The sequence below is a fragment of the Mustelus asterias genome, unplaced genomic scaffold, assembly GCF_964213995.1.
Source record: "Mustelus asterias unplaced genomic scaffold, sMusAst1.hap1.1 HAP1_SCAFFOLD_196, whole genome shotgun sequence".
Lineage (NCBI taxonomy): Eukaryota > Metazoa > Chordata > Chondrichthyes > Carcharhiniformes > Triakidae > Mustelus > Mustelus asterias.
The window spans coordinates 716,519-730,687 of NW_027590189.1; the positions used below are offsets into that span (position 1 = coordinate 716,519).

The window sequence follows — 14,169 nt, forward strand, 5'->3', positions numbered from 1 at the left end:
CACTCTTCATCGACACCAGCGAGTTCACACTGGGGAGAGGCTGTTCATCTGCTCCAAGTGTGGAGAGGGATTCACTAAGTTTCCCAACCTACTGATGCACCAACAGGTTCACAAGTAACTAAAGAGATTGGATCTTACTGTTAATCGCATCCAGGCCTGAACCATGTTCATTGGGGTCTGTTGCTGCTGATGTTCATAAACTCCTATCCAGTTATAATAGATAGTATTCTGGATTCAAAATACAATTAAATTAGATTCATGTTAATCAAACAGTGGCCAGTTTTTAAAAAATATCTCTAACACAATTCAAATTCTTTTGAAGGGCTCTCCCTCTCCCTCTCCCCTGTCTCCTGCGTCCTCACCTCCAACAACTGAGAAGAGCTCAGGAGGTTCTTTGACACAAACATTGAGACAATCTGATCAGCTGCTTCCTCCCTTCCACTGGACCACCAGGGTAAACTGTTTTTGTCCAAGTTCTGAACTCATATCTTATCTCCCTTTGATCCTAATCTCACTAACCTGCAGAACAACCAACTTCCCCATGTCAAAAACTCTCTCTCTCTCTCTTGCTCTCTCTCCCCCTCTAGCTCACCCACTGTCGCTCCTTCATTATTTATTGTTGTCTTTCCTCCTGTTTATCTCAGAGTATTGCCATCTGTGTTTCTCTCCCCATCTCTCGCTCAGTCTTTATCTCCATATCCGCCTTTGTGTTTCTCCCAACCTCTCTATCTTACATACAGGTTTGAAAAATAAATCCCTATTCTCTTCTGGCACTGTCTCTCTTACCTTTAAATCCACCATTATCAAATCTTTTCACTGCACCATCTTTGCAAATTATTGCCCCATCTCCAACCTCCCTTTCCTCTCCAAACCCCCTGAACTCGGTGTCCCCCAAGGATCTATCCTTGGCCCCTCCTATTTCTCATCTACATGCTGCCACTGGGTGACATCATCCAAAAGCATCGTGTTAGTTTTGACATGTACACTGACAACACCCAGCTCTACCTCAGCCCCATCCCTCTCCATTCCTCCACTGTTACTAAATTATCAAACTGCTCATCCCACATCCAGTACTGGATGAGTAGAAATTTCCTGCAGTTAAAATTCAGGAAGACCAAAGCCATTGTCTTCAGTCACCACGACAAATTCCGTTACCTAACTGCCCAGTGTATGTGGTCATAGAATCATAGAGTTTACAGCACGGAGCAAGGCTCTTCAGCCCAAATTGGTCCATGCCAATGCCCATCTAAACTAACCCCATTTGCCTGCATTTGGCCCATCGCCCTCTAAACCTTTCCTATCCATGCTTCTGTGCAAATGGCTTTTAAATGTTGTCAATGTTCCTGCCTCAACTCCTCCAGCAGCTCATTCCACATACATACCACCCTCTGTTTAAAAAGGTTTTCCCCTCTTAACTTAAACCTATGCCCTCTAGTTTTCAATTCCCCAACCCAGGGAAAAATAATAAGTGCATTTACCCTATCAATGCCTCTCATAATATTATACGCCTCCATAAGATCACCCCTCAGTCTCCTATGCTCCAAAGAAAAAAGTCCTAGCCTGTCTAATCTTTCCCTAACTCAGTCCCTTGAGTCCTGGCAACATTCTTGTAAATCTCTTCTGCACTCTTTCCAGTTTAGTAACATCTTTCCTGTCGCAAGGCGACCAAAATTGAACACAGTACTCCGGGTGTGGCGTCACCAATGTCCTGTACAACTGCAACATACTTCCAAACTACTATAATTAATGCACTGATGAAGGTGGATAAATCTCCTGGCCCTGACCAGGTATATCCAAGAACACAGTGTGAGGCTGACTGATGAAGGCCAGCACACCAAAAGCCTTCACTGTCCTATCTACCTATGACTCCACCTTTAGAAAACCGTAGATCTGACCTCCGAAGTCCCTCTGTTCCACGATACTCCTGCAATTCACCATGAAAGCCCAACCTTGATTTGACTTTCCAAAATGCAACACCTCACACTTATTTGTATTGAACTCCATTTGCCATTTCTCGGCCCACTTCCCCAGCTGATCAAGATCCTGCTGCAATTGTTGATAAACTTCCTCACCGTCTACAATAGCACCTATTTTACTGTCATCTGCAAACTTACTGATCATGCCTTGTACATTCTCATCCAAATCGCTGATATCAATTTCAAACAGCAATGGGCCCAGCACTGACCCCTGAGGCACACCACTAGTCACAGGCGCCCAGTCCGAGATGCATCCTTCCACCATTATCCTCTGCTTCCGACCATCAAGCCAATTGTATATCCAATTTGTCAGCTCTCCCTGGATTCCATGTGATCCAGAGCAGCCCACCATGTAGAACTTAATTAAAGGCCTTACTGAAGTCCATATAGACTGTCTACCGCCCTACCCTCGTCAATCTCCTGGTCACTTCATCAAAGAACTCTAACAAATTTGTGAGGCATGATCTCCCATGCACAAAGCCGTGCTGACTACTCCGAATCAAACCCTGTCTTTCCAAATGTCTGTATATCTTATCCCTCAGAATCCTCTCTAGTAACTTACCCACCACAGATGTTAGGCTTACCGGCCTATAATTCCCAGGTTTTTCTTTGCAGCCCTTCTTAAATAAGGCCACAGTATTTGCTACCCTCCAGTCAACTAGTACCTCACCGTGGCTAACAATGATGCAAGTATCTCAGCCAGGGCTCCCGCAATTTCTTCTCCAGCCTCACACTGTGTTCTTGGATATACCTGGTCAGGGCCAGGAGATTTATCCACCTTCATACATTTTGACACATCCATCACCTCCTCTATTGTAATGCGAACTTCGCCAATATATCGGCACTAACTTTCCAAGGTTCCCAAGTCATGTCTTTCTCCACAGTGAACACAAAGGGGAATTAGTGTCCATTGGCTAGTTAAGCACACAAATTGCCTGGTTGAGTTTAATTAAATATTTCTGCAGACCCCATACACTACAGTGACTTTATCAATAAAGGGCTCAGGAAGTAGTCTGGTGTGTTAAGAGAGGATGAATTCTGGAATTATGCATTCATGTCCTGAATCTTCATAATTATCACTTAGCTGGGATGTTTCAGAATGAAAGAATCCCATGTACTTGTCAGTGTGGGTTTCCTCCAGGTGCTCCAGTTTCCTCCCACAGTCCGAAAGACGTGCTGGTTAGGTGCATTGGTCATACTAAATTCTCCCTCAGTGAACCTGAACAGGCGCCCGAGTGTGGCGACTGGGGGATTTTCACAGAAACATCATTGCAATGTTAATGTCAGCCTACTGGTGACACTAATAAATAAACTTTAAAACTTGAAAGGGGTCGTGTCCAATGGACCTGGTAAAGACAAACTGTTAGGTTGCATTGGGATTTGTGTGATCAGGTCTCAGTTTTATGAACAAGGTCTGTATCAAACTAGAGCTGTGTCTTTGATTCTCTGTAGCAGTTGTAGTGTCCTTACTAAATATCCACCACAGCTGCAACAGTTAGCCCAGAAATCTCACATTATTGTGATCACAGCCCTTCAAATCGTTACTGATGTAACTACTAAATATTCTGAAACGCAGCTTCTCCACAGCAGAAAGGAAGACACTCCTCATCAATCCAAACTCTGAATGATTGGGGATGTTGCTGGTTAGAGTCCACAATAAACTGCTATTTGTCAGGTGAAGGTAGATCAGCAGCAGGAGTTAGTGAAGAGAGTGATGGTAATAACCAAGCAGACTGATTCACCAGGAAAGCTGCTTTGGAAGGGATTCCATCCAAAACACAATCACTGTCACCGATATGATAGAGTCCAATTAAACCTGATTTAAAAACTTGTCAGGACTCTCACCCTGATGTGACTTTTTAAAATTCATTCATGGGACATGGGTGTTGCTGGCTGGCCAGCATTTACTGCCCATCTCTAATTGCCTGAGGGCTGTTGAGAGCCAACCACATTGCTGTGGTTCTGGAGTCACATGTCGGCCAGACCAGGTAAAGACAGCAGATTTCCTTCCCTGAAGAACATTAGTGAACCAGATTTCTTTTCTGAAATGGCTGGATGCGAAGCCAGGTCCTAGGACTGTGGCCAAAGAGGGCACAGACCAGAGGAAACTTTCTTTCATCCCTCATAGCATCTCACGTATTTGATATAATGAGGTTTTCTATCACAAGCAGCGTTTAAATTTTACTTCAGTCAATCCTCGATAGCTTCAAAAAGAATTAGTATATTTGATGCATCAAAGCAGGGAATATTTCTGTTTTTTGAGTGCTCAATATTATACATAATTATGATACCATCAGTGGCTGAGGATGCATCAGGATGTCCATCACCTCCTGAAACTGTGCCTCATCTGTGTCCAAACTAATAAGACCCTGTGAAATGTATTGTTCCATAACACGTCCCATATTATTGATGTCCCCAAGGAAACACTGCACATTGATTATACAGACCCACCCTCCACATTAAAAGGAGGGGACCGGCAGTTATATATATGTTTACTTATTGGACTGAGGCTTGCGCTGTTTGTAAAAACAATGTAGCAGTCACTACAGCTAAAACCTTGTGGGAACAGATCTTTACCAGATGGGGCTTTCTGGAAAAGGGCAGAGTGACAATGGTTCTCATTTCACTGCAGAAGCAATGCAGCAGCTGTGTCATCTTGTGGGTCTGGAACAACATTCCCAAATCTACCTGCAATCTAGTGGGATGGTTGAGAGCTTTAATAACTCTGGAGAAACAAGCCATCGTGAAGGGAGCTGATGATCTGGTTAAGGCCAATGACTGGGTCACTGCCTTGCCTGGTGTCTCAATGACCATTCACTCCCCTCCTGTTCATGATCCCGGTCACAGTCCATTTCAGGTCATGACGAGTCAGCTAATCCAGATTGTGATTCCCACCAGGGCCCACTCCCCAATGCTACTCGACAGACTCATGAGCAGTTTTCCAGAATTTCCAACAAATCTTAGCACCCTCCCTGCTCCAGACAGTGGAGAGGTTGGATGCTGCCCATCTCAACACCTCCATCGAGGAACACCTCACACATTACCTCACCACCTATAGAACGATTAATGTTAAAAACATTGTTAAAAAAAGGTGGGCCAGGTGGAAAATTGGGACGGTCCACATCGTGTTCTCAATAGATTGGAAAAAACAAATCTGATACTGGCAAATTGGAAATGAAGGAAGGAAACACAATATGTGTTACCATGGAGGTGAGTGTAAACTGTACAAAACTAAAAGATCAGATAACTAGACGGAGAATAAACACTGTGGTTCATTTTATCACAGGGACAAGATGCGTATGGTCATTGTGCTCCTGGACTGTGGACAGGCTGAAGTTCTGTTCCTGCCATATGATCCTCCCCAAGACTGTCCTTTCTTGAGCTCCAGACAGGTGATGTTAAACACTCAGGTGGGAAAGACAAAATCTACAACAATGTGTTTAAACCAAAGCTGATTAATTTGAGATATACCCAGTATATTAAACTTCAGTTCAATTATTATCAGCAGAAATAACACGAATAGTCAGAATGAATATGGTTTAGTCCCAAATGTGATTAACAGCAGTAATAACAGCAGAATGCAACTCCTACAGTCACTTGTGAACTCGCTGGTGTCTAACCAGGTTGTTTGACTGAGCAAATCCCTTCCCACACACACAGCAGGTAAACAACTTCTCCCCAGTGTGAACTCGCTGGTGTCTCAGAAAGTTGGATGAATTGGCGAATCTTTTCCCACATTTGGAGCAGGTGAACGGCCTCTCCCCAGTGTGGGTACGTTGGTGTGACAGCACCTCACGTTTGCTTTTAAAACATTTTTCACAATCAGAACATTTAAAAGGTCTCTGATCAGTGTGAACCAGTTTGTGAACAGCAAGGTGGGATAATCGAGAGAAATTCTTGCCACACATGGAGCAGGCGTATGGTCATTCCCCAGTGTGAATTCACTGGTGTATCAGAAAGTCAGATGAATGAATGAATCCCTTCCCACATTCGGAACAGGTGAATGGCCTGTCTCCAGTGTGGGTACGTTGGTGTGTCAGCATCTGGTACCTGCTTTTAAAGCTCTTCTCACAGTCAGAACAGCGAAAAGATCTCTGATCAGAGTGAACCAGTTGGTGGGCAGTGAGGTGGGTCGACCGAGAGAATCCCTTCCCACACTGAGAGCAGTTGAATGGTCTCTCTCTGGTGTGAACTCGCTGGTGTGTCCGCAGGTGGGCTGACTGAGTGAATTCCCTCCCACATGCGGTGCAGGTGAATGGTCTCTCCCCAGTGTGAACTCGCTGGTGTACCCTAAGATCAGATGAATTAATGAATCCCTTCCCACATGTGGAGCAAGTGAACGGTCTCTCCTCAGTGTGAATGTGCTGGTGTCTCAGAAGGTCAGTTGACCGTGCGAATCCCTTCCCACACGTGGAGCAGGGGAATGGTTTCTCCCCAGTGTGAGTGTGTTGATGATATTCCAGCCGTGACTGGTATTTGAATTTCTTCCCACAGTCCTCACATTTCCACAGTTTCTCCATGGTGCAGTTGTTCTTATGTCCCTCCAGGTTGGATGATCAGTTGAAGCCTCGTCCACGCACACAACGTGTACGATCTCTCCTCGCTGTGAATGATTTTCAGGCTGTGTAACTGGATAAAAGTCTTTCCACAGTCAGTTCACTGGAACACTCTCACTCAATGTGTGTGTGTCGGTGCTTTTCTAGTCACATTGATATTTGAAATCTTCTCCCACAGACAAAACAGACAAACATTTCTCCTTCCACATTCAAATATTCAGGTCCTGATAAATTGAGTCATGATAAGATCCTCATAATTGGTTTTACTTTCCTGTCTGTAAATCCTCCTCTTCTAAACCCTGTAAATAGAGTTCATATAAAATTACGTAGAACATATAGAATAAAAACAGGTAATTCTGCCCAGCTTGTCTCTGCTGGTGTTGAAACTCCACACACTTCTCCTCCCATTGCATCTCCCTCAGCTCAATCTTTCAGTTGGTCTTTCTATTCCTCTCTCTCTCTCTCTCTCATGTATTCTTTGTTTCTCGTTTCAAGGCTTCATTCTATGATCATCTTGCTGGTGCCAGTACAGAGCGAGACTGCGGATAGTTGGGAACCTGTCTCGGGGGCAGGGAATTCATATGGTGTTCATGGAAGTGGAAATGAATAGGGTTGGGAAGCATTTTCCGATCAGGGCCAGTGTGATCTCCTGGACTCGTTTCGATCGCCTCAGGGGGTCGGAGAGGAATTTCCCAGATTCTTTTCCCCATATTGGCCCTGGGGTTTTCACTCTGGGTTTTCGCCTCTCCCTGGAGATCACATGGTCTGGAATGGGGGGGTAGGGGTGAGTTAATAGGTTGTGATGAACAAAGCATCATAGCTGTGAGGGACATCTCGGGGATAGGATATTAGTATGTAGATAGGCTAGAAAATTGGGCGGGGATCCTGGATTCAGGATTCAATCCTGGACCGGGGAGCGGCGCGGGCTTGGAGGGCCGAAGGGCCTGTTCCTGTGCTGTATTGTTCTTTGTTCTTTATTCTTTGTACTCGTTTAGTTTCCTTTTGAAAGGATCTCAGCCTTTTGCCACAACCACTTCCTTTGGTAATGAGTTCCACATTCTAATTATTCTGAGTAAAATAACGTCTCCTTATTTCCTGAGTGGATTTATCAGTAACTATCTTGTATTTCTGGCCCCCAGTTTTGGATTCTCCCACAAATGGAAACGTTCTCTCCATATCGACAAGGTTCCACATGGTGGACTGGGCAGCAAAATAAAGATCCAAGAGCAAGTTACATTTTGGATTTGAAATTGCCTCAGTTGCACGAAGTGATGAATGACAGTTGATGGGTGTTTTTTTGTGACTGGAAGATGGTGATGCAGTGGTTATGTAATTGGGCTGTTAATCCAGAGGCTCAGGGTAATGGTCTGGGAAATACATTCAAATCCAACCATGGCCGCTGGTGGAAATTAAATTGAATTAATAAATCTGGAGTTGAAAACTAGTCCCTGGGTGAACATGAAATCATTGGCAATTGTTGTAAAAACCCATCCTGTTCACCAATGCCCTTACCTGATCTGGCCTACACGTAAATCCAGACCCACAGCATTGTGGTTGACTTCCAGAACTGCACTCTGAAAAAGCACAGCAAGCCACTCAGCTTAAGAGCCATTAGGACTGAGCAACAATGCTGGTCTTGCCAGTGACACCCACACCCCACAAAGAATAAAGAAAATCAAAAGGCTGTTTCCAGAAGGGGTTTCATAGGGATCATTGCTGGGTCCTTCATTCCTGGTTTATATAATTGATTTGAAGTTAAATATAGTTTCACCAATGACACAAAAAAATGTGTGCGCTTGATAGTGAGGCAGAAAACTGGAGTTTAAAAACAGCGAGGTTATGTTGCAGCTGTATAAGGTGCTGCTGAGGCCACACCTGGAGTACTGTGTACAGTTTTGATCTCCTTACTTGAGAAAGGATATACTGGCACTGGAGGGGGTGCAGAGGAGATTCACTAGGTTGATTCCGGAGTTGAGAGGGTTGGCTTATGAGGAGAGACTGAGTAGACTGGGGCTATACTCATTGGAATTCAGAAGAATGAGGGGAGATCTTATAGAAATATATAAGATTATGAAGGGAATAAATAAGATAGAAGCAGGGAAGTTGATTCCAGTGGTGGGTGAAACTCGAACTAGGGGGTATAGCCTCAAAATAAGGGGAAGCAGATTTAGGACTGAGTTGAGGAGGAACTTCTTCACACAAAGGGTTGTGAATCTGTTGAATTCCCTGCCCAGTGAAGCAGTTGAGGCTACCTCATTGAATGTTTTTAAGGGAAGGATAGATAAATTTTTGAACAATAAAGGAGTTAAGGGTTATGGTGAGCGGATGGGTTAGTGGAGCTGAGTCCACAAAAAGATCAGCCATGATCTTATTGAATGGTGGAGCAGGTTCGAGGGGCCAGATGGCTGACTCCTGCTCCTAGTTCTTATGTTATGTTTTTTATATGGGGAAGAGGTGGGGAGGTGAATTTGAGACCAGGGAGAGATCAGCCATGATCTGATTGAATGGCGGAGCAGGCTCGAAGGGCTGAATTTGCCTACTTCTGCTCCTAATTCTTATATTCCTATGTCCACAGATCTATCAATGTGCTCGGACAAAGAACAATGCAGTACAGGAAAAGGCCCTTCGGCACACCAAGCCTGCACCGATACGCTGTTTCCATCTCTCTGTTCGCTTCCTGTTCATGCATCTGTCAAGCAGATAATTTCATGAATTACTTGTGACAACATGAATCTGAACCACCCTGACTGACCAGACAGAATCACAGACGTTAACCTTGTGTCCAGAACTGATTTTCTCAGAGGAGCCTCAGTCACCATCATTGAGACTAATTTTGAATTCGAGATTTTATTGATTGAATGGATTTCAAGCCCTGTCCCCATAACAATGTGCTGTCTCTCTGTATTACTTATGCAGTCATGATGTGGAGATGCCGGCGTTGGACTGGGGTGAACACAGTAAGAAGTCTCACAACACCAGGTTAAAGTCCAACAGGTTTATTTGGTAGCAAAAGCCACACAAGCTTTCAGAGCGCTCTGTGCCCTGTTTGAGAGCAGATTTCCACTCCATCTGACGAAGGAGCAGTGCTCCGAAAGCTAATGGTATTTGCTACCAAATAAACCTGTTGGACTTTAACCTGGTGTTGTTAAAACTCTTACACTGACATTGCCACTTGGTCAGCGTTCCCCTGCTCTCTTTGTTGGAGTTTGAAGTGGCGGACAGTGATAGTCGTAAACCCCCCCCCCCCCCCCGACGACACTGACCTCTCACCTGACACCTCACAATGCCCGGGGACTGATTGACGGCAGCTCCGGTCCAATAGCAGGAAGGGGCGGGGCTGGAGGAGCGAGCGGCAGCGGCTGGTCCTCCAACCAGACTGAATGAGGGGCGGGGCTGAGTGAAGCATGCGCAGTGTGATTAATGGCGATGGAGAGAGGATTTCTCGGATCCACAATCAGAAAAAGTGGGAATGGCGGGCGGAGGCAGCGATGAATCAGGCGGAGGGATTAGAGAGGCTTCGTAATCATGAACAACAAACCTCTGCAAAAAAAACCGACCGCTATCCGAAGATGGTCCCGGCCGTTTGCACAGAGCAAGGCCGCTGCTTTCTTCCCGCGACAGACCCGGGTTAACTGCCGCCATTTTTATCCGGGCACTACCAATATGGCGCATGCGCGGTTGCCATCTTTATTAGGAGCAATAGCCCTCTATTAGAAGCGCATGCGCAGCCGCCCTCTTTATGAGGGGCAATGATTTTGAAATTCGCCCGAGTGACAGAATGTGAACAACTTGTCCATCAAACTGCTTCGCTCTTTCACTTCCAATTTCTTACTGATGAGGCAGAGCAACGATATAATCATTTGTATCATAGTCTCTTTAACAAAATATAATATTCCTAGATATTCCTCAAAATTGTTGCAGTTCTTTGAAAAGGGGTGGCAAGTTGTTAGCACTGCTGTCTCACAGCTCCAGCCATGTGTGACTCTGTCCCCTCTTGTCTGCGTGGGTTTTCATCCAGGTGCTCCGGTTTCCTCTCAGTCCAATGATGTGCAGGTTAGCTGGATTGCCATGCTAAATTGCCTCTTAGTGCCCCAAGATATTAGGGGAAGTAACGTGATAAATATGTGGGGTTATGGGCATAGGACTTGGGTGGGAAGCTTTGTTGGAGATTCAGTGCAGAGTCCAGACCAGTTGGCAAGTTTCCTTCCCTGAAGCACATGAGTGCATCAATTGAATCAAGCATGTTTCATGGTCACTTTTTCCTCGTGCTGGCCCCACATATTACCAGATTCATTCAGCTCAATTTCACAACCTGCCTTTGTGTTTTTGTAGGTTCTTTCTCACTCCTTTTTTTCTATTTCAAATCAATTTCACAGGGTTTAGAAGAGGACGATTTGCAATTGGGAAACAAACCAAACATCACATCAGGGGCTGATAAAGTCGACCAATTTATCGTAACCTGAACATTGTCATATTTTGAACATGGAAGGAAAAAGCACCGTTCACAGTGGAAATAAATCATACTTGTGTTCTGTGTGTGGACAAGGATTCAATCGATCATCTGGCCTGTCAAAACATAAATGCAGTCATGATGGGGAGAAGCCGTGGAAATGTGAGGAATGTGGGAAGGGATTCAATTACCCATCCCAGCTGGAAACTCATCAGCGTGGTCACACCGGGGAGAGGCCGTTCACCTGCTCTGACTGCGGGAAAGGATTCACTAAGTCATCCACCCTGCTGACACACCAGCGCACACACACTGGGCAGAGGCCATTCACCTGCTCTATGTGTGGGATGGGATTCACTCAATCATCCACACTGCTGACACACCAGCGAATTCACACTGGGGAGAGGCCTTTCACCTGCTCTGACTGTGGGCAGGGATTCACTCACCAATCCACCCTGCTGACACACCAGCGAGTTCACACTAGGCAGAGACCGTTCACCTGCTCTGAGTGTGGGAAAGGATTTATTAATTTATCCAACCTGACGACACACCAAAGAAATCACAGTGACGAGAGACCGTTTAAATGTCTGGACTGTGGGAAGTGTTATAAAACCTCTCAGGAACTGATGTCCCATCAACAAGTTCACACTGACGAGAGACCGTTCAGGTGCTCTCACTGCGGAACTGGGTTCAAGCGATCATCTCATCTCACCGTTCACCAGCGCACTCACACGGGAGATAGACCGTTCACATGCTCTGAGTGTGGGGAAGGATTCACTCAGTCATACACTCTGCTGAGACACCAGCGAGTTCACACTGGAGAGAGACCATTCACCTGCTCCAGGTGTGGGAAGAGATTCACTCAATCATCAGCACTGCTAAGACACCAGCGAGTTCACACTGGGGAGAGGCTGTTCATCTGTAATGATTGTGGGAAGAGATTCACTCAGTCATCCAACCTGCTGACACACCAGCGAGTTCACACCGGGGAGAGACCATTCACGTGTTCTGTGTGTGGGATGGGATTTACTCAGACATCCAACCTGCTGAGACACCAGCGAATTCACAATTAACTCCAGAGATTGGATTGTGTTGTCAATCAGATTGAAAACTGAGCTATGTCCATTAGGGTCTATTTCTGCTGACGTTAATAAACTTCAGGTCAGTTATAGAGGCTAATATTTGGGACAAAAATCAAATATGTTGTCTTTGATTTAAACATGCTGTGTCAAAACCTTTTAATATCTCGAACACAAGTTAGTTCCTTTTGAAGGACTTTCTCTTGTCTCCTCCATCTTCACCTCCAACAACAAAGTGTGAGGAGCTCATGGAGTTTTTTTGTCACTAAGATTGAGACAATCTGATCAGCTGCCTCTGCTGCTTCCCTCCCTTCCACTAGCCTCTGGGCCAGACTTTCTGTAAAGCTCCTCTGTATCCAAGCTCTGAACTCACATCTTTTTCCAGTTTCTCTCCTATTTCCTGTCAGTCCCTCTCATTGCCCATCTTGTCTATGAGACTTGCTTTCAACTCCTTTTACCCTTTTCCCACTAAACCACTGATAACCCAACTTCCCCACATTACCTGGTACTGTTAATGGACCTGTCTTTTTTGATACTCTCCATCTCACCTGTAATTCACCCTCATCATCCATCCTAAGGAAAAAACCCTTAACCGCACTGTCGTTACAAACTACTGTCCCAACTCCAACCTCCCTTTCCTCTCCAAAGTCCTTGAACTTTGTGTCTCCCAAGGATCTTTCCTTGGCCCCTCCCATTTCCCGTGCTGCCACTGGGTGACATCATCCATTGTTTTGGAAGAAGATTGTAAAGTACCTTTTTGAGAGCGGAGTTTGGAAACACTCGTGTGACAATAATTTCAGGGGAAATTTGAGACGAAATCCACAGAGGATCGATTGAGTTGCATCTGCCACTTAACTTCAGAGTGGGGGTTATCTGATTACAGTCAACCTGTGGGTTTAAAGGGACTGTGTGTTTACTGAGAACATTATAGCATAAGAAATTTTCTACCTGTGTTATCCTTGAAATCTGTGTACATTTGTGAAGGTAAGTGGGAGTGAAGAAGTCTTGTCTTATGATCAAACTCTTCGTATTTAATAAATATTTTATTGTTAAAATCTAATTGGCAGTCCTGTGACTCTGTTCCTCTATGTTTTCAAAGAAAATAAAAGTTATGGTCTTTTGAGTCAGGGTTCCATTCTGGGATCTTCCTGTCCAGTTATAACATCAACTGGGATTGTAACACTCACCATCTTGACTTTGAAATATATCGCTGTTCCTTCGCTGTCACTGGGTCAGAATCCTGGAACTCCCTCCCTGACAGCACTATGGGGTACCTACACCACAGGGATTGCAGCAGTTCTAGAAGGCAGCTCACCAACAGCTTCCCTAGGCCAATTAGGGATGGGCAATAAATGCTGGCCTAGCCGGTGACGCCACGTTTTATTATTCAGGAAAGGCTGTGGGCTTTGGCCTCTGTAAATGAATAAAAAATAAGGTAATATCTGTTTTTAGCCTATTGAATTTCAATGACAGCATTGCCTTCTGACTTGTTCTTATGTCCTGGGCCTATTACACAGTTATGCTTGAAGGAATAGAGCCAGCCTGACTCCACTGTGTTACCTCTGACACTGTTTCAATCCCCAAGCTGCTACAGACATCTTTATTAGCTCAAACCAACACATCATTCTCACAGTTTGAGGCCAGTTCTCCTGCACAATTTAACTCATTTTGCAGACATTGCTAATTCCGGCAAGGCTGCGACTTGACTACAATGACCAGCATGCACTCCATTTTGAACCCACAATGCAGTTCAGTGCAGTTCTTCAGATATCCTCCATCTGGGTTCTTCTATCACCCTCGATGTTCCATGTTACCGCCATGAGACAGTCTCCACACAGGGTCCCACCGCAACCCATCTACACTTCATATAAAAGAAATAAGCAAGTTACAACTGATTGGGCCAGCATGGTGGCACAGTTGTTACCACTGCTGCCTCACAGCACCAGGGACCCGGGTTCAATTCCCGGCTTGGGTTACTGTCTGTGTGGAGTTTGCACATTCTCCCCGTGTCTGCGTGCATTTCCTCCGGGTGCTCTGGTTTCCTCCCACAGTCCAAAGGTGTGTGGATTGCATGGATTGGCCATGCTAAATTACCCCTTAGTGTCAGGGGG

General features: G+C 45.2%; 2 protein-coding genes across 2 annotated transcripts in view; one reads left to right on the plus strand and one right to left on the minus strand.

Moving 5' to 3' along the window:
- The window catches only part of LOC144485504 (uncharacterized), an 86,483-nt gene that overhangs the window by 12,276 nt on the left and 60,038 nt on the right, over nt 1-14,169 (plus strand). Inside the window, exon 4 of the mRNA XM_078203648.1 lies at nt 11,125-12,045. Within this exon, the coding sequence (XP_078059774.1) occupies nt 11,125-12,045 (921 nt within the window). The remainder of the gene's footprint in view (nt 1-11,124; nt 12,046-14,169) is intronic.
- LOC144485496 (uncharacterized) lies at nt 109-6,746 on the minus strand. Its single transcript, XM_078203641.1, is given in 3 exon segments — nt 109-228; nt 5,666-6,029; nt 6,114-6,746. Coding segments are annotated over 3 exon segments (867 nt in total). The 5' UTR covers nt 6,497-6,746.